The 27,455-nt window shown below is 42.6% G+C and overlaps 2 protein-coding genes across 3 annotated transcripts in view; one reads left to right on the forward strand and one right to left on the reverse strand.

Moving 5' to 3' along the window:
* slka (STE20-like kinase a) overlaps nucleotides 1–3,758 on the reverse strand; it is a 43,626-nt gene extending 39,868 nt beyond the window's left edge. For both annotated transcript variants that reach the window (XM_079512681.1, XM_079512680.1), the window contains exon 1: nucleotides 3,087–3,758. In XM_079512681.1, the coding sequence (XP_079368807.1) occupies nucleotides 3,087–3,236 (150 nt within the window). In that variant the 5' untranslated portion in view covers nucleotides 3,237–3,758. The remainder of the gene's footprint in view (nucleotides 1–3,086) is intronic.
* A 4,850-nt stretch (nucleotides 3,759–8,608) lies between these two features.
* Nucleotides 8,609–27,310, forward strand: LOC306930717 (acetylcholine receptor subunit alpha-like; the record flags this gene model as incomplete). The annotated part of the gene is made up of 11 exons (XM_079511811.1): nucleotides 8,609–8,689; nucleotides 9,931–9,994; nucleotides 18,059–18,195; nucleotides 21,162–21,206; nucleotides 22,054–22,163; nucleotides 23,658–23,853; nucleotides 24,252–24,489; nucleotides 24,656–24,879; nucleotides 26,234–26,348; nucleotides 26,612–26,736; nucleotides 27,182–27,310. The coding sequence occupies 11 exons, from the start codon at nucleotides 8,609–8,611 to the stop codon at nucleotides 27,308–27,310; spliced, it is 1,464 nt and encodes a 487-aa protein (XP_079367937.1).
* Nucleotides 27,311–27,455: the final 145 nt, after the last annotated feature.

Consider the following 27,455-nt stretch of genomic DNA (forward strand, 5'->3'; position numbering starts at 1 on the left):
GCTCTTTATGCTAGGGTAGGATGGATCAGGGTAGAGGACAGAGTGAGAGTACAGCAACTTTCAGTGGGCCTGGTTTTCAAAATACTCAAGGACCAGTCCCCACTCTCCCCATGTACGTTGTGTACCTGTCAAACTACTTAAAAACAGTGACGCCCACGGGAACCACTCTAGAGGGAGCTCAACTGATCTCATTTCCCCAGATTCGGGGAGAAACAGGGGGAGGAATTCATTTCATTGTACTATTATGTGGAATGACGTACCGACAGCTATCAAAAAGTGTGACTACCTATCCTCTAGCAAACCCCCCATGAATGAGCACCAGTCTGCAATTTGCAACTGGATCTAGAAGTCCTATAGCTTTCCAAAGCCGTTTACTAAATATAATTTTACTGCTCCTAGTCTTGATGATTTCATGTATGTCTTATACAGCATTGCTGTATAACTGTACTTCTGTACTGTAAATTAAAGTATCACAATTTACATTCCAAACTACTGTATGCAAAAGCTCAAGCTGTCTGAAAGACACCAGTGTTCACGTCACCAGTTCAGTGGCGCCGTCAGGACTAAAAAGTGCAGGGACATTATTTGGGGGGTGACATCATGACTCACATTGTTGTGTATTAGCCATGATCAAGTTGAGACTACTGTTGAGTTCACACACGGACAGATGAAACGATGCAGTCTACCATTTATTGTCAATGGAAGCCAGCGACATGATGTAGCAAAAGACGGAATGATGCATGTAGCTGCTCCAAATGAAACTACAATGAAAACGTGCACCACCTCAACCTGCTAAATACATAATAAATACATGGATGTTTCTATGTCATGCATCAATGTATATAAATATGTAATACATTGATGCATGACAGTCATAGAAACATCTGCTGCTTGCCATTTCTCTTTTACCTTTCAAAAATGGCTTATTCCAAGGGTTCCCAACCTTTCCAGGCCGCGATCCCCAAAATAATCATAATTTGAACTGGGGACCCCCCAGCTGACAAGCACTTGGAATTGTACGAGTTGAGGCGTTACATTTAGTTTGACTCGACTCGTCGGTTCGACAGATAAATATTGTGAAAATTGTGAAACAAAATCATTTTGGGACCCCCAGTTTTGGAAACACTGGCTTATTCAATGAGATATTATTCTGATCAGAGTCATTGTCCTCTCCAGCCAGCCCCACACCCACCGGTAGCTTGAGTGTCTGCGGTCATGAACCTATAATATTTGATAAACGTGTCGCAGGTTGAGGTGGTGGCTCACTGGCTCCCATCCCATGTTTACTCTCTGGAAATACGCCACGCAACGCCTACACTACAACAATGCCTCAATGTTGACCAACCAAGGCCAGCTCCAACTGAATGACAAAGTCAAAGTCATAAGAATTCCCAACTTCTTACAACTGACAAGTCAAATTAAGCCCCCTGACTCAGAACATAATGAAACAGAAAGAAATGCCCCCGAGACACGTTTTAACCCATTTTGGGCAGGAACCCCTTTTGGTGTTAGCATTTGTTATGCTTTAGCTATTGAAAAATAGCAGATCTACAAGCTCATAGCGCGCCACCGAGTGGCGAGCTACGAGCTTGTAGGTCTGCTATTTTTTAAAAATCGAAGAACGACTGACATAGAAACATAGCTTTTTCAGAAAACTGTCAGGATGTAGAAGACATTTTTAGAATTTGATCTCAGGTCAAAATAGGTTAATGAATAAAATAACAGGCAGGGCTAATAATAGTCCCTCTATCTAATTTCCTAAAGATGCTAATCAGGAAGATGGTTTAATATCCAATGTGTTGCCACTTGCCATGCAGCCTGGCTATTTCTAATGCAGCCTGGCTATTTCTAATGAAATGGCTGCCATTTGTTATTAATTCAATTTCAGATTTCACATTGTACGTCAACGATTAGAGTAAAATGATTTATTGATCGAGCGATGTGTTCCTCTATAACTGCCTAGAAGTCATGAGATATAGCTTTATGACCCTAAAGCAATAATAACCCATATAGCCGAGGCCATTGACACACACACACACACACGTCCTAGTCCTATAGAGCAGGGTTTCTCAAAGTGGGTTCCGTGACACACGTCTAGGGGTGCCGCAGAAAACTTTGATAAAAAGCATACAGTAGGAAGTACAGTTCTACCCAATGAAGCATCATCTCGTTTCCATTGGGGTCACATGTGGTGTATTCAATTCATTGAAAGCATGAAACATATGCAGTATTATATTTTTGAGGCCCTCCTATATACAGGTTTAATGTTTGTTTTTAGTTCTGTTTGTTTTAAAAACACCATTGAAAATGAAGGGAAATTTTACATCATCTTGTCCCTAACACAAACATTAAATCCCATTAACAATAAAGAGAATGTAATGTTTGTTTTGACACCGTTTGTTTTACATCATCATTACATCACCTAATCATAGAAACATGAGTTAGACTTTAATATATTAACGCCCCTCACTTCACACGGGTGTGGTTTTTTCTTCCACATAGGCTTTATATCCTCCTTGCATTTCATTTGGAGTATAAGCCAATTTCTCTGCAAACATACTGTATGATTCTACCAAGCTTTATTCCAGCATGTGTTGTAGTACTATGCATTATATTTACTGATGAATTGAGGATTATGGAGCACAATGGAAACAAGAGAGTTGGTAACCAAATAGACCCTTAAAGATCTGGACCGTTATGGGTCCAAATGGACCGTTATGGGTCCATTTGGTAAAGGAATTGTTCAACATCTGCATTACTTAATTTACAAGAAGTCTACACAATTAGAGGATGTAGAAGAATTATTATTTTGATCAACGTTTGCCTGTTGTCTCTCCTAATGGTTCCACATCAATACAGCATTGTGACAAAATCCTATCCAACGACAACAAAATATTCTATAATAAAAAAATTGGGTCTGAGAGGCTAAATCTCGTCAAATGGTGGTCCGTGGCTCAAATGCCGAATAAATAATGGACCACCTTGGTATGAAAGGGGTTGAAAACCACTGTAGTGGTGGCTGGACTGACTGACTGGACTGGACTGGGAGGAGGCCTCTTATTATTAGGTCTATGTTGTGCTGTTACCTTGAACACTTTGCCAAAGGCTCCGTCCCCAAGCTCCCCGATGATCTCCCAGAAGTCCTCGGGGTTCACGTCTCTGTGTACATGCTCGTACTGCTTCTTCCTCTTGTCCGGGCCCAGTTTGAAGATCTTCCGAAAATTGAAGAAAGACATGTTTATGATGGTCTTTCTTTTACACACAGAGCTGTTTTAGATGTGGCGGCCGCCGTCCTCCTCTTCCTCCGTCTCGACTCCTCACGTTATTTCCGCCAAGAAAAACGTAGCCTGCCCTACACTCTCTCGTCCAGAAACGCAGCGTCCAAGCGGCTAGTGGCGAGAAAACAGCGCGATCATCTCTCACTCTGCGTATTACACGAAAGTCGTAACATTGTAACAAAAGCTCGTCTTGACGCGGATGACAGTGATACAAAGTAACAGTATAGCGGCGCGTCGGCTCACATTGTTTGAGTGCCTTTTTTGACACCGCCGGAGGGGAATTAAAACGGTTTTTAATATTTAGCGTTGATCATCATTGTTGTTATACTGTCACATCCTTGGTAACACGCAAGCCGCCATTGTAAAAAAGTGCCAGTGCTGGAGAAAGGGGTCTTTAAAGGTTTCTCTCCCGTCCTCAGTCAGTCCTCACGCCTCGGCTGGCTATAATAGGCTCGGCCCCCCGGTCGGTCGGTCCTTCAATGCTCAGAGAAGAAGTTAGCGGTATCTGTATCCTGAAAACTCCCCTCAAAGAGCAGTCCAGCCAATGATGTTCCACTCCCTCCTCCTCCTCTCCATCTGTTCAATGCTACCTCTTTGGCCCGATGGCTCTCTCTGGTGGCGTGAATATGCCACTACTATGCTTGCAACTAGTCACTGCAATATCAGTGATTATTGCGAACGCAATGAGCACTAACTATGAGACCTAGCAGAACATGTCTGTCTCTGTGTGTGTGTGTGTGTGTGTGTGTGTGTGTGTGTGTTTGTGTGTCACGCTGTAACACCACCCGCCCGCCACCAGAGGGCGCAGCTGTATCACACACAAAACACACACACACAAAAACTTAACTTAAAAAAAAACTTAAAAGGAAAACATTTTTAAAAAAATTAAGAAAAAAACAAAAAACAAAAAACAAAAACACAAGCACACATACACACACTAAAAAAAGAACTTAAAAAAAACTTAACTTAAAAAATAAAATAATAAGAAAAGAGAACTTGACATTTACGAGCTGCGTTCGCTTCCCGCGTTCACGCGTCTTACTTGTACTAGATATCAGAATATAGAATATAGAGCAATTTAACACTTATTTCAACAAATCCTTTATTCTATTGCTTTTTCTCTGTGTTTTCATAGTGTGGATTGGGTGGAACTCCAGAACCAAAGTGGACAGAACACCAAAATGTGGAATATCCCTTAAAACATGTGATATGACTGCTCATGACACTGTCTGACATCTGCGATTCTGAAAATGTAAATAAACAAATAAATCTACCGTTTAATTTACATGCATGCAATATTTATTTGTACACAAAAATGGCTTAATGACCTGCAAATCTATGTCTGAACATTAATACAAACACTGTTTTTCGTGCAAAACAAATGGATGGAAATGGATTCAGAATCATCAAAAGTTTGACCCCTTACATGCTTGTTTTCCTGTATAGGTTAAGGGTACGGGTACCCCAACTTTCAGCAGCACAGATTCCCATAAAATGTAATTTCAGTCTTTGTGAGATGTACTACCTTGACACCTTTACAAATTGGTGAAGCATTTCTTGGTAACTTAAGGAATTTATTCCCAGATTGTTTTTTGGGTGTCCTTGAAATTAAAGAAGTTTGAGAACCACTGTGCACAGTGCACAGAACACTAAACGGAACAGAGCCTTTTATCATCATGGTGTCATCACTATAAAATCACCATCATATTTTACTTTACGGTCCGGATAACGATTAATGTTCATACAAAATTACAAATATAACTGCGATCTGTTATTTGCATTCCATACGTTGTTAAAAAAAACAGGGCAGATATAGTCACCGTCAGACTGTAGAAACCAGTCTTCGCAAACTTTTATAAATCAGTGCTATAAACACCATGTTGTGTGTGGGTTTTACAAATATTGATTCAATGAAAAGTATTAAGTTCTTTTGACTAAACCAACTAACTCCATTGGATCCTCAAAACTGTCAGTCAAACCACCCAACTCCAACTGTAGGCATTTTCCATCATTGATTTGAATGATGAAGACTCCAGCTGTATTTGGGTCAAGGGACACATTCAAGTATCTGACGACTGACATCATATACAGAATTGTTCTAAAAGCATGTTGTAGCCTATGTATATCTCTTGTTCTCTTCCCCCACTCCCCCTTCCCATTTCGTGAAAAGTTTGGACAGAGCTGGTTTTGGGCAGAGATATGACAAATAGGGAGAAAAAAAACCCAAGGCACATTAAAAAGCTTTATTATAAGGGTCAGTTAATATCTAGCCTCGGTACCAGGCTTTCATTTTCGTCAGCGCAAAAAAATATCTCTGAACATCATCTTATTAAAACAAGCCAACATGTTTCACCCTTTATGGTACGGACACACCAGAGTTTGATTCTGCCTAATGCAACAGATTCTGCCAATTTCAATGGGAACAGAGTCAACGCCCCTAGTACTGAGATACCAGGACATTGTAGTAGGCATCAAAGGTCCGGGTACTAACGCATACTTTGTTTTTCAGTCAGACAACTCACGAATAGATTTACCATTTATTACAGAATGAGAATACAAGTGTGCATATATGATATTATAGGCGTTTGGCTCTGCTGCATTTTCTCCCTGCTCGGCACGATTAAACACCATCATCATCATTAAGAGCAGGGAGATAAGTAGCCTTGCCGAGCCATGGGGCCCATAGGGCAGGAGCCTATCTCCTGTTTCTGTAGCGTGAGGCAGCTTGATGTACAAGTACACCCCCTGGACATGACGCTAGTATGTCGCAGGGACTTACCCCCAATCCAACCCTTGATGCTGAGTGTCAAGCAGGGGGCCACTGGGTCCCATTTTTACAGTCTTTGGTATGACCCGGCTGGGGATCGAACCCCGACCTCCCAGTCTCAGGGCGAACACTCTAACCACAAGGCCACTGAGCTGGTCAAGAGCAGGGAGATAGATATATAATAAAACCCCCCATGGGGAGCAACAGATAGCAGAGCCCACTGGTGTTGCTGGGGAGGCGGTGGGAGCAAAACAGGCACATACCAACAGTCCAGGGAACAAATGACAGCAGGAGGATGACAGCAGGAAGGACAGAGACTGAGGTGAACTTAAATAACAATATGGCAATTGGTCAGCTGACTGCCACGTCATCGTAAGCATGTAAGAATGAACATGTGTGTGTGTATAGTACCATGGTAATACGCACCCATGGCCATGGGCATGGCATGAAACCCCTCGAGTATATCTGACTGAACTAACTCTGCAAGGCGCAAGCTACGTATCATTTATCTTCAAAATAAAATTGAGAAAACAAGAAAATATCATGTTTTATTTTTAAACCTAAAATGAAAAAAAGGCTTCTTTTGTGTTATTTTGCGGGTGGAAGGGGCCCAGTTGCAAAGTAATATGTAATATTATTACTCTTGATTCCAAGTAATAAGTAATATAATATTACTTTTTCTAAGGAGTAATAAGTAATAAGTAACATATTACTCTCCTACCCTGCACTACACAGGCTTCAAGGCAGCTTCCCCAATAACATAATTATGTGCAGATAGACACAAGCATTAGATTCCATGTCACAGCAGAATGTGCACCTTCCGTGGGACTGAGAATCTAAATGTTACAAGCATACAATACAGCATAAATACAATAAATGTGTATTGTTGAATATCATAAATACAATGAATTTGTATTGTTGAACATCATGGATGGATGGATCTCAAGGCGAAGTCGTGGCGGAGAGGGTATTTGGCTTGGTGAGCTAAGGGTTGCATCACTGCTTTTTGCAGATGATGTGGTCCTGATGGCACCATCGGTCCAAGACCTTCAGCTCTCACTGGACCGGTTCGCAGCCGAGTGTACGGTGGCTGGGATGAGGATCAGCGTCTCCAAATCTGAGGCCATGGTTCTCAGCAGGAAACCGGTGGATTGTGCAGTCCGGGTAGGGAATGAGGCATTACCCCAGATGAAGGAGTTCAAGTATCTCGGGGTCTTGTTCACGAGTGAGGGGAGGACGGAGAAGGAGATCAGCCGGAGAATCGGAGCAGCAGGGGCGGTATTGCAGTCGCTGTACCGCACACGAAAAGAGAGTTGAGCCAGAATGCAAAGCTCTCTGTCCACCAAGCAATCTTCGTTCCTACTCTCACCTATGGTCATGAAGTATGGGTCATGACCGAAAGAATAAGGTTGCGAATACAAGCGGCCGAAATTAGTTTTCTTCGACGGGTGGCTGGCATCTCCCTTAGAGATAGGTTGAGATGTTCAGTCACACGAAAGAGACTCGGACTAAAAGTCCGCAACGTGGAGTCTGTTTGTTTAGAGACAGACAGCTACTCGGCCAGCAAAGCATGTTTGCTACTACGTAGCTTATTTCTAACCTATGATACATATTTTAGCATGCTGATTAAGTTTAAAATGAGTAATACACTGTCTGGATATCGTCTTGAATGAGATTAAAAACAGAGTAGTTCTGTAATCAAAATCAGCTGTGTTTGGAGGAACATTCAACAATGGGTAGACTATAAGGTGAATTCAATGAAGATAAATTTTTTATTCATGTGGGCCTTGTTATGTCATCACGCAGCACGTTTTCGTTCAAAGGAAGTAATTAAAAATGGCTTTTTATGGACTTTTAATATAAAAATACACAAAAATGAAAAATGTCCCATTGTTTTGGCATCTATTTTTAGGTATGCCCATAATATGGGCATACCTTGTGTTTTTCACACTTTTAGTCATGGTCATCATATTATGATGACCATTGATATGCTCTAAAAGTGTGAAAAACATATTTTTCAATTCACTACGTCTTTAATCCATGTGATCGCATACAGGTAGCTAGTGCTCCTAACTCCAGGAGGAAAGGGGGGTTTGCGCACTTTGCGGGTAGGCGAGGGAGGTCAGTTGATGTCACTCACCAGAGTACGCTCCAGGAAAAAAGGTTTTCTTATATAGCCAATACTGTGCATGTACTGCAGTGCAGCTAAATAAACATCAGCACCAAGACTTGTTGATTGCTATGGGTCCACATCAGCTTCAAGTCCAGCCAGTTCCACAGCGCTCAGTGGACATTCGATTTCAGGCACCTGGATGCCAGAGTTGATCCCTCTCTGGAGACAAGACCACTGATTTCCCATGCAGTCTGTGTGTGGAATGTGCAGATCCTGTAAGATGAAATACAGTATAAGTAAAGATAAAATAAACACAAAAAGTCATATGTCAAACCCATGTTTGCTACATGTAAAAGACACACTGACCTCCCAATGACCCCATCACACTCTTCAGAATGATAACGCTGCCCCAAGTGGTTGGTGGTTGGCTGGTGGTTCTGTTCTAGGTGAATGGTCATCCCAGACAAAAGCAAAGTGGCAGGAAAAGATGTGCAGGCCATTGGAAAGATCAAGATGGCCCTCTTCAAGCTGGTATAGCACTTCATAAAAGCGTCCGGTCACACCACAATTGCTCAATTCTGTTAAATGTGTAGTACGTTAGTAATGTGTTTATATAGCATCCTTTGACTACAGTAGTATAAAGGTGTTTCACTTAAGGAGAAACAGAGAAGGAAAAGAGAAGGAAAACTAAAATAATATAGAATATACACTTAAAGAGATCCTTACATGTATGCAAAAACAAGCATGTCGGTAAAAATATATGGAAGTATACAATCAGGGCTTTGGGATTGGGTGGAAAAATACACAGAGTTTTTGTCTTAGTATGAAGACTAAATGAGATTAGAATTTATTGGATATTGGGCCTTAGAATACAGTATTATAAAAGCAAGTTCTTAAGTAGGCTACCTCTGGTTGTGAACACTTTTGTCTGCAATGTAGCTTCTCTTAATGTAAACCTAACTCTAGTAATTTATTTTTCATAAAACAATAATCTTTCTTGTGAGGACCACACATTCTGCTATACTTGTGGGGACATGTGGCATGGCTCTCACAAGGATAGTGATACATGTGTATACACACACACACACACACACACACACACACACACACACACACACACACACACACACACACACACACACACAGATGTGTGGTCATGCATGTCGAGTTCTGGGTTACAGCACATGTGAACATGCTTCCCATTCCTCTAAATGACGCTTCTCAGCTGTCTGCTCCCCTGTCTCTCTGACAACCCCCCCCCCCCCCCCCACCACCACCACCAAGACACACTCTGAAAAGTATACAGACTTCTAAAATAAAATCCTCCGCATTGTTAAATTCAGCTGTGACAGTGTATGTACAAGTGGAACCACCAAATGGACCCATTTGGTTCCATTTGTATACACAGTTAAAAAAAGACTATGGATGGACTTTAACTTTTACCCCTCTCTCTCACCTCACCCCCAGCCCCACCCTACCCAGCTGTCTCCCATATGCCTGCCAGTGTGCTGACTGGTTGGGGGGAAAGGGGAGGGGAAGAGACCCCTCAGGGGTCCGAGAAAGACCACTAACTGCTCTCCCTCTCTCTCTCTCTCTCTGGTATATATGTACAGTAGCACTCACTGTCGCATGTTGTGTGTGTGCGCGTGTTTGTGTGTGAGTGACTAGATTTTCTTAAGCTGATAATTTATTTAACTAGTTATCAGCTTCTTCTTTATTAATATAATTATCGTACTTTTGTTTTTGTTTTTTTTAATTCATTTTGTGTTCAGTCATTCACTGGAGATATGATCAACCTTCAGATTCTGTTGGTGTGGGGTCTGGCTATCACAACTGGTGAGTATGTGTGTGTGTATGTGTGTGTGTGCATGCGTGTACTTGAATTATGATACTCATGAGGGCCAAGTGTCCCGACAAGTAAAAAATGCTGAGTCATCAGTTGACGGTTTTAATAACTTGTTTTGTAAGCATTTTGTCTTATGAAGCTCTTATCTGACACACTGTGTGCAGGCCAATGTTTTGATTTATTTATTGTTGCGTTATTGCTCTTATGTGCCTTGTTTTATAGTTGTCCATTGTACAGAACTCTGTATCATTGTTTCAAAAAGGTGCTTTATAAAGTTTAGTAGAATTTTAGAAATTGACCATTTTCTCGGGCCTCACAACGTGACATTCCTTTTGTGAGGACCTGACAGAGTGTGTGGCTAATAAGTGTATCTAAAGTAAAATTCCAACTCCCAGGTTTATGCTGTTCTTGACATTTTAAATTGTGACCATTTGTCCCGTGGCCCATTTTCTTCAGAGCAAAGCCTGATTGTACGACACGTCATGCACTGAAAATAGCCGATATGTAGCTACACAGGCAGTGGATGAAAGTAACTAAGTACATTTACTTAAGTACTGTACTTAAGTACAATTTTGAGGTATTTGTACTGTACCTGAGTATTTCCAATTTTCAGTACTTTTACTTCTACTCCACTACATCTCAAGAGCTAGAATGCCCTGGGTTCGATTCCCACTGGGAACGCTGTGGGCGTGTTCCCTCCTCTGTGTCATCAGTGCCCATACCCGAGGCGGGGTTGGCGAAAGGGCCTTTCTGTGTTTGCATGTTCTCCCCATGTCCCCTAGGGTAGGTACCCTCACAAAAAACATGCAGTAATCCTGGAAGTGTAGCGCCCAGGATTACATTAGATAATTGACACTGGGTGAAAAAATGGGTTACAAAATTGTGGGATAAAAACTAAATAGAAACAAAACAAAACTCCACATCAGCCCCACAATACATTTTGGCCATTTGAAAATAGACGATCTTCAAACTTGCAATGCGTCGCAATGCTATTTTCAAAAGATTAGTATACATTTGATAACATGAAATGAAACATTCTGCATAATGAGTAGGTCTACTTTTTCTTTCTGTTGTACATTTTGAAGCCAATCATTTTGTACTGATTTTTCTGTTACTTTCAATGATGTCCTCACAAGTGTAGCAATACGCACAGTGTGTGTGCGTGTGTGCGCGTGCGTGTGTGCGTGTGTGTGTTTGTGTTTTGTATGTACAGCTGCCAATCGTTTTTCAAACCTTGGGATCCCGTCTCAGTCCAGTAGCTGTGGATTCTGACCCTGCTATGTTGTGAGCTTTTAACCCATTCTGGGTGGGAACCCCTTTTGGTGTTTTAGGCATCATGTTACACTTTAGCTATTGAAAAATAGCAGATCTACAAGCTTATAGTGCGCTTGTAGGTCTGCTATTTTTGAAAAATCGTGAAAATGTGGTGCAAATTTAGAATATATATTCTTTCAGAGCAAACATTTTTACTCAAATCTTTGCTTATGGGGGGTCCCTGGAACAACATATTTTGACATGGGGGTCGGAGGCCAAATACATATAATTTTTGGGGTACTTGACATGAAATAGTTTGAGAACCACTGACATAGAAACATAGGGTTTTTCAGAAAACTGATTTAGAAGACATTTTGTAGAATCAAACTCAGGTCTAAGTGATTTTAATGTATAGGTTGAAAAGATGAAAAGATGTGTGATTTTGAGCAATGATATACATTTTCTTTATTACCCCAATATTGTATTGGCCAATTCGCATATCAAACACGCATAACAATTCTGTGAGACAAACACATACAACAATATAAAAAAGAAAAGAAAAAAAATAGTCAAATTGTAGATTAGCTTAGATTAAAGGGCTATTTCACTTTGAACGTGTATTCTCAATAAGTCTAACATGGTTAAAATAGTTTGAAGTTACAATGGGTTTAGGAGTGGGCGTGTCTGATAAAATCAATATAAAATATTTAAATACTGAATAAGGCATAAACAGTTTTGGGTGAAACCCAGACTATACATTAAAATTATCCCATAAGTGTGTTCAGCGTGGCGGGTGCCATTCTCTTTAAAAGACGGCAGTGCTGGCATTATGCGCAAACTTATGCGCAAGCTTATCACTCGCTGGAGGCCAGAGCAGAACCTGTGACCCACATTTTTCTCTCTTTTTGACTCTGTAGTCACATGAGCAAGACAAATCATGATCGCAGAGTCGGATAGGTGATTGCCATGAAACATTCCTGGCCCACAATAGAGGGTATGCGCGTGACATCATCATCAAACCAGGAAGTTATGCAGGAACGCCTACTGAGTGGCAAAAAACTACTTTCTGGCCTTGACAGCCCATACATCCACACAGAAAAGTCATATCTGATTGCATTAAACAACATTAAACGATGTTAAACTCACTTTGCCTGTTGCTTTGCCACTCGATTTGCCACTCGATGTGCCATTCACTTTAAGCATGCGCATACTCTCTATAACCACAGTAGCCAATAAGCTACTACGGTAGTTATATTTTTCTTCCATATATTAATGCCCTACTTCGTCATACAAGAATGTCACTCAGGGACAGCGAAACAGATTTTTCATTATAGATTTTTCATGAGTAGCGCACGTAGCCAATGTAGGCAACAAGCTCACAAGATTGACTACTTTCGCCAAAAAGTGCTTAAGTGTGTGCGTGTGGGTTTCATAAATATTGAACCAATGGACAGTAGTAATAAGAGCAATATTTACAGTATATTTCAGTTATTGTGCATTAAATATTATTGAAAGTGGCGAACTTTGAGTCAACATCTCTCTCCAATAGGGAGAGAGGTGTTTGCTTGGCACCAACACCTGCAGGTCACACACTAATCGTCCCAGAGAATAGAATGTTTATTTATTTATTCATTCATGTGTCACTATACTCCACACACAGATGAAGACAGCTTGAAACAGTTGTTCTCAAAGTGCGCTCCAGGGACCCCCAGGGGTTCTTGACAGGGTTTCAGGGGGTTCCCAGCAAAATCACTTTAACCACTTCAAACATGTACCTACTTACTTTAAATGCAAATAGCCGATCTACAAGCTCACAACCTGTCGTGATGTGATGTGCTGTGAGCTTGTAGATCTGCTATAGTTTCAAATAAACGTGAACATTTTGAGGGGGAAATTGAATATAAAACAAATGTTAAGGTCCACTCCAAACTGCATGTGGAACAAACTCCCCATTGCAGTTAAATTAGAACTGCAGACTTTCTGCCATAATCTGAAGACCTCTTCAGATTCCAGTTTAGTCCCTAGCAGCTAACACTTGATCTAGCCTTGTAGTTTTAATATGCAGAGGTTAAAATGTAATGTAGATAGCATGAAATGTAGACAAATGTCAGGACCTAGCCATGTGTTGACCTAGAATCCTATAGTTTGTAAAGTTTCAATCATGTACAGATTATTTTTTGTTAATACTATTTAGACTGATGCTAGGTTCTTTCTTGGCTTATCTGAGATTCTAGTTTACTGAGGCACAGGGTGGTATTCTTTTTTTTTGGGGGGGGTAACAAACATCTAAGTAACAAACTGAACTATGAAATCATCTATCTATCTATAAATGCACCATGTCTCTGTGTGTACGTATGTCTGCATGTAATCCACGTAATTCGAGAACCGTTCGTCCCGCCGACTTCAAATTTGATGCGCGCGTTCCACACCCCCACAGGGAGTGCAGTGCCCGGTGTTGAGTCGGCCCGACTCACAGTTGTCCAGAACCGCCACAAAAGGCCTCTGCCCGGGCTCTGGACAGGGCCCCTGGCCAGGCTCCATATATGGAGCTGGCCTGTTCTGACATCACAACACTCCATATTTGGGCATGCGCATGCCTGACACAGAACTCCATATATAGGAATAAAGGGAGACAGATACAGAAATCTCCATATATGGGCATAAAAGGGACAGAAACAAATGGGTGGAACGTGTACTCTGACACGGGTACAACGGGTATTGCATAGCCGGGTGGGGTATGGATCTCCAACTTCCATCGTTACCGACTTGGTGCTCTACAGCCGGGCATCGGTCTAGTATATTTGAACGTTATGTTTAGTTATCTGTTGCTTGGAGATGGTTGCTAGGAGACCGATAGTGAGAAGTACGTCTCCGTCCACCTGAATGTGTCCACATTCGTCTTGGATTCTTTTCCCAGATTGCGTTTTTGGTCAAAACATGCCTAATTCACGGCCAACCGATGATCGCGGTTACAACATTTGTTTTCCGGGTGAAAGAACATACAATCGGCCGCCCATCACTTTACTTCCTGTTCAAGTCTCGGGACCCGTGGGGCCTTCAAATAAGGGTCTTCACTGAAAGAACGCTGACAATGGCGGAAGAATCGCTGTCGAGCCCTAACTCCGGGCCTGGCTCCAGAGCAGGGCCCTGTGCTTCCTCCGGGCCGGGTCACACATTTTCTTCTAAATCAGTAGTTATCAAACCTTTTCGTGACAAGGACCCCCACATTGATATGTACAGTACAGTAGCATATACAGTATATAGGCTGTGTGTGTGTGTGTGTGTGTGTGTGTGTGTGTGTGTGTGTGTCAGTGTGTGGCCACGGATCCCCATCTGAAAATATGTGCTAGTAGAAGAGAAGATTTCTGATATTGAGATTTTCAAAAATGATCAAAAATAGCAAGGCTTGTAGCTGCTGCTTTTGAATAGCCATACAGCACTAAAATAAAAAGATTGACCCAGATGCTTTCCAGGATATAATCGGTTAAAGCGCAAATAACATGCATTTTAAAACTGCTTTTAATATTTCATATCATATTGTCTATGTCCCTCAAAGTTATTTCTAATGGTTTGAGCCTCAATCACCACTCTTTATTTGTTGTTATACCGGTAGTTACTATAGCTGCTATAGTTACTATAGCTGCTTGTATTGTTAGTGAAGTTCAAGTAGGCTACATATAGTAGCTGTTGACTCTGGCACAGTCTGTCAGGAATACAAAATCTAAACCGTAAACGTTGAAAAGGAACTTGTGACACAATGCTGTGTTCTGGTTGTTATTTCTGGAATGTGCACAACCATCTGAACACTGCTTCTACTGTTACACGCAAGCACGCACACACACACACACACACGTCTCTCCACAGGTGCGTCAAAAGCATTCTGTTTCTCTCCTGTGGTTCATCAAAGAGGAAACTGTGTGTGTGTGTGTGTGTGTGTGTGTGTGTGTGTGTGTGTGCGTGCGTGCGTGCGTGCGTGCGTGCGTGCGTGCGTGTGCGTGTGTATGTTGTTTATCTTCAAGGCTTTGAAGTATTTGGACCCAAAATAGAAGGGGGGGCGGGTGGGCCAGGATGGCCACTTGCAGCTGTCAATCATTCCAGCATGTTACTCAGTCTGTCCGCTCAGCACAACACACATACACACAGTCACACACACACACACACACACACACACACACACACACACACACACACACACACACACACACACACACACACACACACACACACACACACACACACACACAGTCTGTGTGAGAAGGAAGTGACGCTGGTGAATTATGACTCATTAACCTGCAGAATCCAAAATCACTCTACACTCATTGGATGTTCTTTTCCAGGCCACTAGCTGAGAGAGAGATGAGGCGTGGGACTCCCGGGCCCGCCTCCAATACATATTGTTTCAAATTGTGTTCCAGATTAAACGTTTTCATAGGTTTCCATAGCTTCATAGGCTTGATTGACAAGCACTGTCATCAGTGTTGTGTAATTAATTGGTTTTGTTTGTCTTTGCTATGTTGGATTCATGTTAATGTGTATTTTAACACATTCAACAACTTAAACCACTGACCCCTTGTGGAGAAATGGTACATTGACTGGCATTGACGAGTATACTCGGCATTTGAAATCCAACGGTTGACTCCAACGGTTGACAACTCTGACTGTTGTGTGTGCGTACACGCCAAACAAGAGTTCAGAGGCCTCATGCACACATATATGGCTGTGTTCTGCCAATCAAACACAAATGTTTGGTCAAACCATGTGACTTCCATTGGAAAAGCATTGAGGTGGCCATCAAACACAGACAGAACACAGAACATGCGTTTGATATGTGTGTATAAGGCCCAAGTATAGAGGGTATGCGCATGCTTAAAGTGAATGGCACATCGAGTGGCAAATCGAGTGGCAAAGCAACATGCAAAGTGAGTTTAACATTGTTTAACGTTGTTTAATGCAATCAGATAGGACTTCTCTGTTTGGATGTATGGGTTGTCAAGGCCAGAATAGTTTTGTGCCACTCAGTAGGCATTCCTGCATAACTTCCGGGTTTGATGATGATGTCACGCGCATACCCTCTATACAATGCATGGGGAACTAGAAAAAGTGCCCTTCTGGGCACAGGTCTCCACCAGGAGGATAGGAGTGTGTGAGATGTTTGGCAAAATGTTTAGGAGTAATATAAACATGTTTTTTTGTTCGTTTGTTTTTTGCAACAATTTTCTTCATTTTGTTGAGGAAATGCAGAGCCAGATCACTCATCGAATCTCTGAGGATAGAATTCTGGATGAGCAGGACATGTGCAGCATTTTGAACGAAACGGGCCACTCCTGAAAACTTTAGAAGGCAATGTTAGGCAATCAGTGTAGAATCTGATAAATCCAACAGACTCGTCTTGATCACATGACTACAGAGATCATGTGTACCGATTTGCGTGAGATTTGGATGAAATCTGTGCGACTAACATAAGCAATGTGTTTAGCAGAAATGGGCCTCATGGTGGCGCTATAACCGGCAGATGTGGAGGGATGCAGGGACAATGTTTTTCCATGGCCTCTAGGGAGTGCGCATACATAAGTTGTATACAGATTGATGAAGTTATAGCTAAAAACAGGAATTGGCCTGTTATAGCGCCACCATGAGGCTGATTTGGAAAAGAATGAGTGGCATGTCGTCCTTGGCCTAGTGGAAATGTGCGTGTATAATTTCACGGAAATTGCACACTGTGTTTGTGATTTGTGGCATTTTGTTCGAAACGGACCAATCATGTGAGCTTTGGAAGCCAGTATTAGCCAATCAGGATGGAAGATGGGAAATTGTGCAGATCTGTGTTGATCACATGACTATGGCGATAGTGTATACCGAATTGTGTGATGTATGGATAAAATGTGTACGAGTAATCTACAGAAATGTGTTTTGCCTAAATCGGCCTCATGGTGGCGCTATAACAGGCCGTTGAGGAATATTTGGGGCAGAGGTTCGTCGTTGGCATCCATGGAGTGTGTGTGCAAAGTTTGGCATGGATCGGGCCAACGGTACCGGAGATTAGCTGATAACGGACGGACGGAAGGACGGACGGACGGAAGGAAGGACACACGGACGGACGGACGGAGTGCAAAACATACTCTCTCCCCATGCCTTCGGCCTGGTGGAGACAATGACAGAGATACTTTGGCTGGCGTGATTGGGAGGAATGGTATCCCTGATCTGAACCCGAGTGTGGGCTGGTGGCTTGTTATTAGACTTCTGTGCTAGTCATGTACTGACCATATAATAAACTTAAGGATGCTCATAAGTCATATAATTGTGATTGTGATTGTCATATAAAAGTGTATATAATTATTATGATTTGGATTGGCTGCTGGGAGCTAAAATGCCTATAAACTGGGAATCATAACAATTATGCACTTTTTGAATTTTGGCATGGTGTTAGGTTTGATTGATTGATTGATTGAAGTATTTATTAACAGTTTGCAGAATTACAGTACATTTCAAGCACAACTCAATACAAAAACTGTTAACTGTGGGCAACACCATAAAGGGCATAAAGCATTACACTTGTTTACAATAGGGCCCACCATTTTCAATTCATCAACAGTTAGAGACATACAATTAATAGGTATGGGCATACGGTTTTCAAAAAAACATCGCAAACTACTTCGGCTCACCTCCTAGTAGTCGGTTTGAGGTACATTTTGTTTTGATTTTACGGTTCCACTTTATGCTTTGGCGATGAATTGAATTGAAATTGATTTGTGTGTGTGTGTGTGTGTGTGTGTGTGTGTGTGTGCGTGTGTGTCCTACAGGTCTGTGTTCAGAAGATGAGAGTCGCTTGGTGAAGACTCTGTTCTCGGGCTACAACAAGGTGGTCCGACCGGTGGAGCATTTTAGAGACCCTGTGGTTGTTACAGTGGGACTGCAGCTTATACAGCTCATCAGTGTGGTAAGACAGTGTGTGTGTGTGTGTGTGTGTGTGTGCGTGCGTGACCTGTGTTTGTGCGTGCGTGGTTTCAACGTGCTGATCTACAAATGTTACGATGTGATCTGCTGTTTTGCTGATTGTTGATGAAGTGTGATATTGTTATTTCTAAAACGGTTAAGCCAAATCCTTGATTCTGATTGGATTGTTTCTGGTTAGACCATGTACTAAATGAGACTAGTCTATAATCTACGCATTAAATCAGTTTATATCAAGAATAAGGTTAGGTTTATATAGTTTTACTGAGGTTAAGGTTAGGAATAAGATTAGGTTTAGGCATAGTCTTTCTGAGGTTATGTTTAGGAATAAGGTTAGGTTTAGGAAGTTTTACTGAGGTTAAGGTTAGGAATATAAGGTTAGGTTTAGGCATATAGTTTACTGAGGTTAAGTTTAGGAATAAGGTTAGGTTTATAGGCATATAGTTTACTGAGGTTAAGTTTAGGAATAAGGTTACGTTTATAGGCATATAGTTTACTGATGTTACGTTTAGGAATAAGGTTAAGTTTAGTTTACTGAGGTTACGTTTAGGAATAAGGTTAGGTTTAGGCATATAGTTTACTGAGGTTAGGTTTAGGAATACCAGGTAGAGACCGTTCCGAGGTCAACAATTTGCACCAGGGGCGACTGTGTTTTAGGGGCGAGCGTTTTGGTATTCATATAAAGTTACATTATGCAACGTTAACAGTCACCAGAGAGGCAACATGTAGTCGTGTCATTTCTACAGTACTTAAGGCGTAGGCTAAAGTAATGCTTCTATATCGAGTCCTGGAAATAACTCCTGGACTTTTATTTTCACTTTAACATATAAATGATTATGAAATGATCGCTTTGTGATTTAAAGATTCAGTAACAGTGAAGTAATTGGAAATAAGCATGGTGTAATGTAATCACATAGGCTAAACAATGTCAGATATGTGTGGGAAAAATAAATAAAGTAATATTTCCAAATACCCGCCCACTACCTAATAACCGCCAGGGGTCTGACACAATTTTGCGTATTTGAATGGGGTGCAGCAATAGGCCCCGGTCCGTTGAAACACCGGGGCCATTATTTGCAGATTATTAGATCTACAAGCTCACAACATGCTGCGGACGTGACACTTTGGAGCATGTAGGTCTGCTATTTTAGGGCCGCATTCCAAACAAAAATCTTGGTTGTTGTAGTTTAATTCACAACTGTGGTCTATACTCAGTGCAGTGTCTATTATCACTGGGTGAATAAATCATATCTTTTTATATGCCTGTATCGAACGATATGGAGAGAGGGGCAGACGGCAGGTAATAATGTCCAAACGCCTCCCCAGCGAGGCGGCTCTTGAATTAACCATTTAGACCGGAGGACGATTCTACAAAATGTCTTCTAAATCGAGACAGTTTTCTGAAAAACCTATGTTTCTATGTCAGTGGTGCTCAAACTATTTCATGTCAAGGACCCCCGGAAGCAAAGATTTGAGTTAAAACCGTCCACTGTGTAAGAACATATATTCAAAGATTTGCGCCACATTTTAAAGATATTTCAAAAATAGCAGATCTACAAGCTCATAGCGCTGCACTCGGTGCCGCACTATGAGCTTGTAGATATTACTTTTTCTACTGACAGTTTGTGTATCAATTATGGTTTTATTCAAATGCAACCAAAGGCTACAGCTTATAATGATAGTGGCTGCACCTGGCAGCCACTATCATGGCAGGTGCAAAAATAAAAATAAATCCCCGTGTGAAGTGAGGGGCGCTCTTATCATCGTGCATCATCATGACGTAACATGTCGATTTGCTCAGACACATATGACATAAATTCTCCATTCATTGTCAATGGGAATTAGGGGCCAACTGGAGAGAGGGAGAGACACTTTGGGCTCCATTTTCGTCACCGCTAATCCCCTTATCCCTAAACTTCTTTGCACTTTTTTACTATTTTGAAAAACATTTTTGAATAGTTCAACTAGCCAATCTACATTGACACGTTGTGAGCTTGTATAGACTGGCCATTTTAACTATTCAAAAATGTTTAGCAAAATAGTAAAAAAAGGCAAAGAAGTTTAGGGATAAGGGGTTTAGCGGTGACGAAAATGGAGCCCTATGTATGTTGTTTATTAAAGCAATAAGCCACAAAAGGTCTCAGGGTACCTTGTATTTTATAACGGCTGGTAGGCATAGGGAGCAGTGAGCACTGAGCAGGGGCATCACTACCGTTACACAGACAAATCCAGCTTTAGCTAATATGCCGCTATAGCATAGCTACTTAGCAAAGCTAAAAAGACATGCTAGGGCGAACAGCTGTGTTGATGAGGGAATACAAACCACGCCCGGAGACGCTCAGTCACCATGTGCACAGGCGTTGATTAGAAGCACAGCCAGGGTTTGTAAGGAAAGTGCTCCCAATACCTGATTGATTGATTAATTGAAGTATTTATTAACAGTTTGCAGAATTACAGTACATTTCAAGTACAACTCAATACAAAGACTGTCAACTGTGAGTGGACGACACCATAAAGTATTACACTTGTTTACGATAGGGTCCACCATTTTCAATGCATCATAACATTTAGAGACGTACAAATATACACTTCTAATTCTATATAGCCAAAAAACAGGAAATCATCATAGAGGGTGGAAAAATATACAGTGAGGGGAAAAAGTGGTGGGTGGGGGATTCAGAATTTACGGGGGTCAGTTTCGAATTGCAGCCGTCCATAGGTTTTGAAGGAGTCAAGGCTAAGATCACTGTGGAAAGAAATAACGCACATGGGATTGATATTAACTGATTTTAAAGTGTAGATTATAGTCTAATTTAGTACGGAATCAAGGACTAGCTGGGACTAACCGTTTTAGAATGTATGACACATGTTTGTGAGCATTTTGATGACATGTACAGTACGTTATTCATGTTAATGTTTGTGAACAAATGGCACATGTTCTCTCATCTCCAGGACGAGGTCAACCAGATTGTCACCAGCAATGTCCGTCTCAAGCAGGTGAGATCATATCACTGAAAACTATTGCAATAAGATTTGACTGATTTATTATAAAGTTTGTTTGTTTGATTGATTGATTGACTGATTCGATCGATCAAGTATATCTACAAGCTGCAAGCCTGTATGTATCAGTATTTTGCTATGTTTGGAAGATTTTTTTAACAAGGTGACGTTTAACAAGAAGGTTGTTACCAGACTGTACAACCACAGTCTGGTACTGTTGTACCGGGAGCTGACTGGTACAACCACAGTCTGATACTGTTGTACTGGGACTCCGGGAGCTTCAGTGCCTTGCTCAAGGCAGTGTTTGGGGAGGGCCCGGGGTGGGTGGTGACCAGTCACTTCCCCAACCAAATTATTCCTGCTGGTTCGGCGAATCGAACCAGGAACCTTCCGTAACCAACTGGATCTCACCCGCAGCCTCAAAACAGTCATATATGAACTGTGTACGGTACCCCCTTACGGTGATAAGCACCTGGAATGTATTGAGGCATTTACAATTACCGGTAGTTTAACTCTGTTCCACAGATAAATATTGTGAAAATAGCTGATCTACAATCTCACAACGCCTCGCAAGCCGTTGAGCTTGTAGAACTGCTATTTTCAAACCCTGCACCTCTTTTTTATAGCCTATTATTTGACAATTTGGAGAATGTTTGTTTATATAGTATAATTTGTTGCTTACTTTTGTTGCAATAATGGTCTTTTTTGTAGGTCTTAAAATTCCTTCATTGTCATCTGGGTACAACATCATGTGGGGGTCCAGACCTGCAGGTTTAGAACGACCGCTTCCCCTGTACTTGCGACCCTTAAATAGAGCTGTAATGTGTGTGGTTTGTCTCTATAGAAATGGCTGGACGTCAACCTGAAATGGAATCCTGATGATTACGCTGGAATCAAGAAGATCAGAGTTCCTTCAACAGACATCTGGAGACCTGACCTGGTGCTCTATAATAAGTAAACACACAAATTAATTTCAATTCAACGCAATTCAATTTCATTATAGTGCCAACCTAACATTTGTACAGAGAGCAAAGACTGAAGATAGCACTGAAGCATTTCAGCGGAAAACTCCCCCTTAACTGGAAGAAATGTCACATTGAATACTGTGGTATGGGAGACACAGAAACACACAACAAAAGACATACCATAGGCCTACCACATACACATTGATTTTCACATACACATAACCAGTAAGACGCCTGAGGGCGAGCATCCGCCGCGTTAACGGCAGACTGCTGGGCGAGCGCTGGCGCTTTGGCATGGAGGGTCAGGAAACATGGAATGAATTCTGTATATGGCCATATAAGGAGCATGTCTTGAGTGTACAGGGTTTGATGAGGTCAGATCAACTTATGGAATGTCAGAACGGTTCAGCTCCATACAGTACAGTATATGGAGATCTAAGGGCAGTCCCCGATCTGGTAGGGTTAGCGAGGACATTCTCTTGTAGTGTACAGGGTTTGATGAGGGCCCAGGTAGGGCCCGGCCTTAATTCTCGGGCCTGTTGAGAACTCTAGTTTTCGCCGGCTGCCGGGCGTGGCTGCACTAATAACTTTGGGGCAGGCCCGTCTAGAGTTTGAATGGACAGGTATCAGTCAAAAGGTAGACATCGAAGAGGAAGGATGGATGAGGAAGGATCAACATATGGAATGTCAGAACAGGTTTTGACATATCCATATGAAGATCTAAGGGTTTGAGGTTTGAGGTCAGATGTAGAGTTGCTTGCCAATATTGATGACATCAGGGATCTCCATATGGGCTTATCTGATACAGCAGGTCACATTTACTATGAAATCAGGGTCTCCACATCTTCATCCCTGATGATGTCACATGATGTCACAAGACCTGGGCACCATATATGGTTTCCGACACACACTGGTGCCCTACACACTGTACGGGAAATGCACGATTCCATAGTTAACTGCGACCAAAGTTTGCAAAAAAAAAAAAAAACACACCACCACCACCGACGACCATAAACACACACCTTGGTAATAGAGCGTCGCAGTCCCGCCCCCTCGAGAGACCCGGAAAAGAAATCCCCGTTAATTTTCCTCCTAGACTTTTCAGAAAGTATTTATTTAAAGACGTTTACGCCGCGGACAAAGCCAACTCTTGTCGTGACAACAAACACATTTTCGGGCTGAACAAATAATTAGAAAGAAGAAGAAAACGGCAGGTTACAACACTTTTCTCTTCTTTGTAATTATTTGTTTGGTCCAAAATATTGTGTTTGTTGTCATGATTTGTCACGACAAGAGTTGGCTTTGTACGACGCTTATAAGGTCTTTAAATATACGTTTTGAAATGTCTATGGAAAAAATGCATTGGGAACTATTTCCTGGGCCTGGCGTCGTCATGATGTACATGATCCTCTCCTCTTCTCTCCTCTCATCTCCTCCTCCCCCTCTCCTCTGCTCTACCCCCCCTCCCCTCTCTCCCCCTCAGTGCTGACGGAGACTTTGCCATCGTCCATGAGACCAGGGTGTTGTTGGAACACACAGGGATGATCACATGGACTCCTCCGGCCATCTTTAAGAGCTACTGTGAGATCATCGTGCTCCACTTCCCCTTTGACCTCCAGAACTGTAGCATGAAGCTGGGAACCTGGACCTACGATGGTCTGCTGGTGGTCATCAACCCTGTGAGTGCCAGTGAAGTGACCACACACTGGGTCCCTCTTCATTGTCCACTCTGTTTCTTACAATGTTTTATTATTGTTATCTAAACTAATAAATGAAGAAAAACACATGACTGTCTGTCTGTCTGTCTATCTGTGTGTGTGTGTGTGTGTGTGTGTGTTTGTATGTCGCCCCCCGTACTGTGCATGCATGGTTCTGGTTGCCATTTTAGATCACGTGACACGCGAGTCACACAGTGAAATGCATGCTGGGAAGAAGTGACGCTGTTAAACACACACTGTGTGTGTGTGTGTGTGTGTGTGTCACAGCTACAGGGTTCTGACCTTGTTTGCTTCTGGAAAGAAGCCTCAACAGAATCTCATTCTCGTCTGTCTGTCTGTCCGTCTGTCTGTCCATCCAGGACAGTGACCGGCCGGACATGTCTAACTTCATGGAGTCAGGGGAGTGGACACTGAAGGACTCCAGGGGGTGGAAGCACTGGGTTTACTACACCTGCTGCCCAGACACACCCTACCTGGACATCACCTACCACTTCCTCATGCTCCGCCTACCGCTCTACTTCATCGTCAACGTCATCATCCCCTGTATGCTGTTCAGCTTCCTGACCGGACTGGTCTTCTACCTGCCTACTGACTCCGGTAAGAGCATCTCATACAATAAATGCACAGAAATTTGTGTGGGGACTGCGGATGACATTTAGCATCTTTGCTAATTCCGGTGTATTTAAGTAATGTAATGTACTGTAATGTTCATGAATATGCTTTGTCCCGTCAAAACAAACAAATCTGTCCGTCTGTCCTCTAGGTGAGAAGATGACTCTGTCCATCAGTGTCCTGCTGTCTCTCACTGTGTTCCTATTGGTCATCGTGGAGCTCATCCCGTCCACCTCGTCGGCCGTCCCACTCATCGGGAAGTACATGCTCTTCACCATGGTGTTCGTCATCGCCTCCATCATCATCACCGTCATCGTCATCAACACACACCACCGCTCGCCCAGCACACATACCATGCCTGCATGGGTCCGACTGGTACGCACGCACCCACACCCCACTGCTGTAATCTTTTACTGTTGCATCCTCCTGACTTTGTTATCTACCCAGGTCTCTTGTGCGCACATATACTGTATACACGCACGCACACGCGCACACACACACACACACACACACACACACACACACACACACACACACACACACACACACACACACACACACACACACACACACACACACACACACACACACACACACACACACACACACACACACACACACACACACACACACACACACACACACACACACACACACACACATTTGTTGTGTTTCATATTTAAGGAAGTGCAATGGAAATCAGCCGTTGGCTTTCTTGCATTTAAACATTTGATGGTGGTGTATAATTTTGTTTTAGTTATAGTTATTCTATTTATAGTGACTCATAGGAATAGACTATGTGACAACCAGGTATAGTCTGGTGACCACCAGAGAGACAGGTGACAGCCAGAATGTAGACGGCACCCGGGTGAGCAGTATGGGTTAGCGCCCCAGCCTGTGTCCTCCGTGAGGAGGAAGCCCAACAACCCTCTGTGAGGCCTTTAGGAGGGCCATGCAAGCAGCAAGCGGAGCCGCAGCACCAGTGCCCTGTGGAACCATTGCCCACCACTCCTGAATTAACTGTCTGGTGCTGGGACTCTGGTGCAACGCACATGTCCTGGACCTGGTGAGAGCAGGAGTGGACCTGGTGAGACGTAGGAGGGGCCCGGACAGGAGACAACCCACAGAGCCTAGTCCTTCCATGCGCCAGAAGTGTACCTCCCAGCCCTGGCAGAGTAGTTCTGGAGTAGTTCCACGGATTGTGTGGCCCTGGTTTTGCCCTAGTGGGACTGATTGAGGGTAGCTACTGGGACGTAAGTCGGGACTTGATCACTCTGGCTGGGTCGCCTGAGTGAGGGGTATGATGTTGAGAGACCCGAAACCCCGATGACCTTGGGATACATCACTGAGGATACGTCCCAGGTGCATCCATGCAATGTATTTTTTTAGTTATGGGTATTTTCTGTAAACATTGTCAATAAACATATCAAAACATGCCATGCCTGCATTGTCCATAAACCACTGTTTATGGACAATCTTAAATTTTAAAGTTTTAGCTTATAGCATGTTGGCAGCTGAAGTATGCAAATGTATAGTTGGCTGCCATTAAAAAAGGACATATAAATCAAGATAACCTCCAAATATAAGAAAAAATAAGAAAAAAGCACTGGTTTGTCATCATGGCAGGAGATTGAAATGACAAGGGTGAACTTCACTGTAGTCAGAAGAATAGCAAAGTTCTGCTCTCACTCTCTATCTCTCTCTCTCTCTCTCTCTCTCTCTCTCTCAGGTCTTCATCAACACCATTCCTAACCTGATGTTCTTCAGCACCATGAAGAGACCTGGCCAGGAGATCCAGGAGAAGATCATGTTCCCTGTGGATCGAGACATCTCTGACATCTCTGGTACGCACACACGCACGCGCACACACTAGTCCAGGCAAACTAGCGTTAGACACCCAAAGTAATTCTCGAGTACATGTAGAGTTCTTAGTTATACTTTAAACCACTGTACGGACAATCTTAAAGCCCACTGTGGCATTTTACGATGTGTCTGTGAGCACACAGCAAACTATTTTACTGTCTTACTCTCAGTCACTCTTCTGTCTGTCACTCTTATTCTGTACACAGCTTCAAAATTACATACATCTTCTTCCTTACATCAATAGGTAAGCCCCGCCCTGCCAGTGTGACCTACCAGTCTCCCATCACCAAGAACCCAGACGTTCGCAATGCCATCGAAGGAGTCAAATACATCGCTGAGACCATGAGGTCTGACGAGGAGTCCAATAATGTAAGACCACAAACCAATGCTTTACTGTTGCATAATTCATTTGTGACCAGTACCAATGGCAGCGCCGCTGTCAGCATGACAAAACTATATCAGGATGAACAAGAGTCAAATCATGAATTAAAGCAAAAATATAGATGCAAATGTAGCCCCCAGCCAAGACCCAGCCCACAACAGCCCTATTGGCACGACAGGTTGCGCGTTGGTCTGGCGAGTGGGAGGCCAGGGTTCAATCCCCGCTTTCCACGCAATGCTACACAAACAGCGATATTTAGTCATAGTTTTAGTCATCATGGCTTAGTTTTTATTTTGTTTTTGTCAGAAAAAATCATATGCTGAGTTGGGGGCGCCCGGGATCCAAAGGTCCAAAGGCGAGAGCTCTACCAACTGAGCTACACTGACACCAAGTAAAAGTACTCAATATATGCATTGTTTCCTCTCTCTCCAGGCAGCAGAGGAGTGGAAGTTCGTTGCCATGGTGTTGGACCACATACTGTTGTGTGTGTTCATGGCTGTGTGCATCATAGGCACGTTGGCCGTGTTCGCTGGGCGACTGTTGGAGCTGAGCAGAATGTAACACACACGCACGCACACACACAGCCTAGCCTCGGAAACCCAGACGTTTTTATTACACAGCCTGACACAAACAGCTATAGACTCACAGACACACACTTGTTACTAAACACTGCCCTCTACAGGCTGATTCCACACACTGCTGCTTT

This window comes from Electrona antarctica (genome assembly GCF_951216825.1).
Source record: "Electrona antarctica genome assembly, chromosome: 10".
Classification (NCBI taxonomy): domain Eukaryota; kingdom Metazoa; phylum Chordata; class Actinopteri; order Myctophiformes; family Myctophidae; genus Electrona; species Electrona antarctica.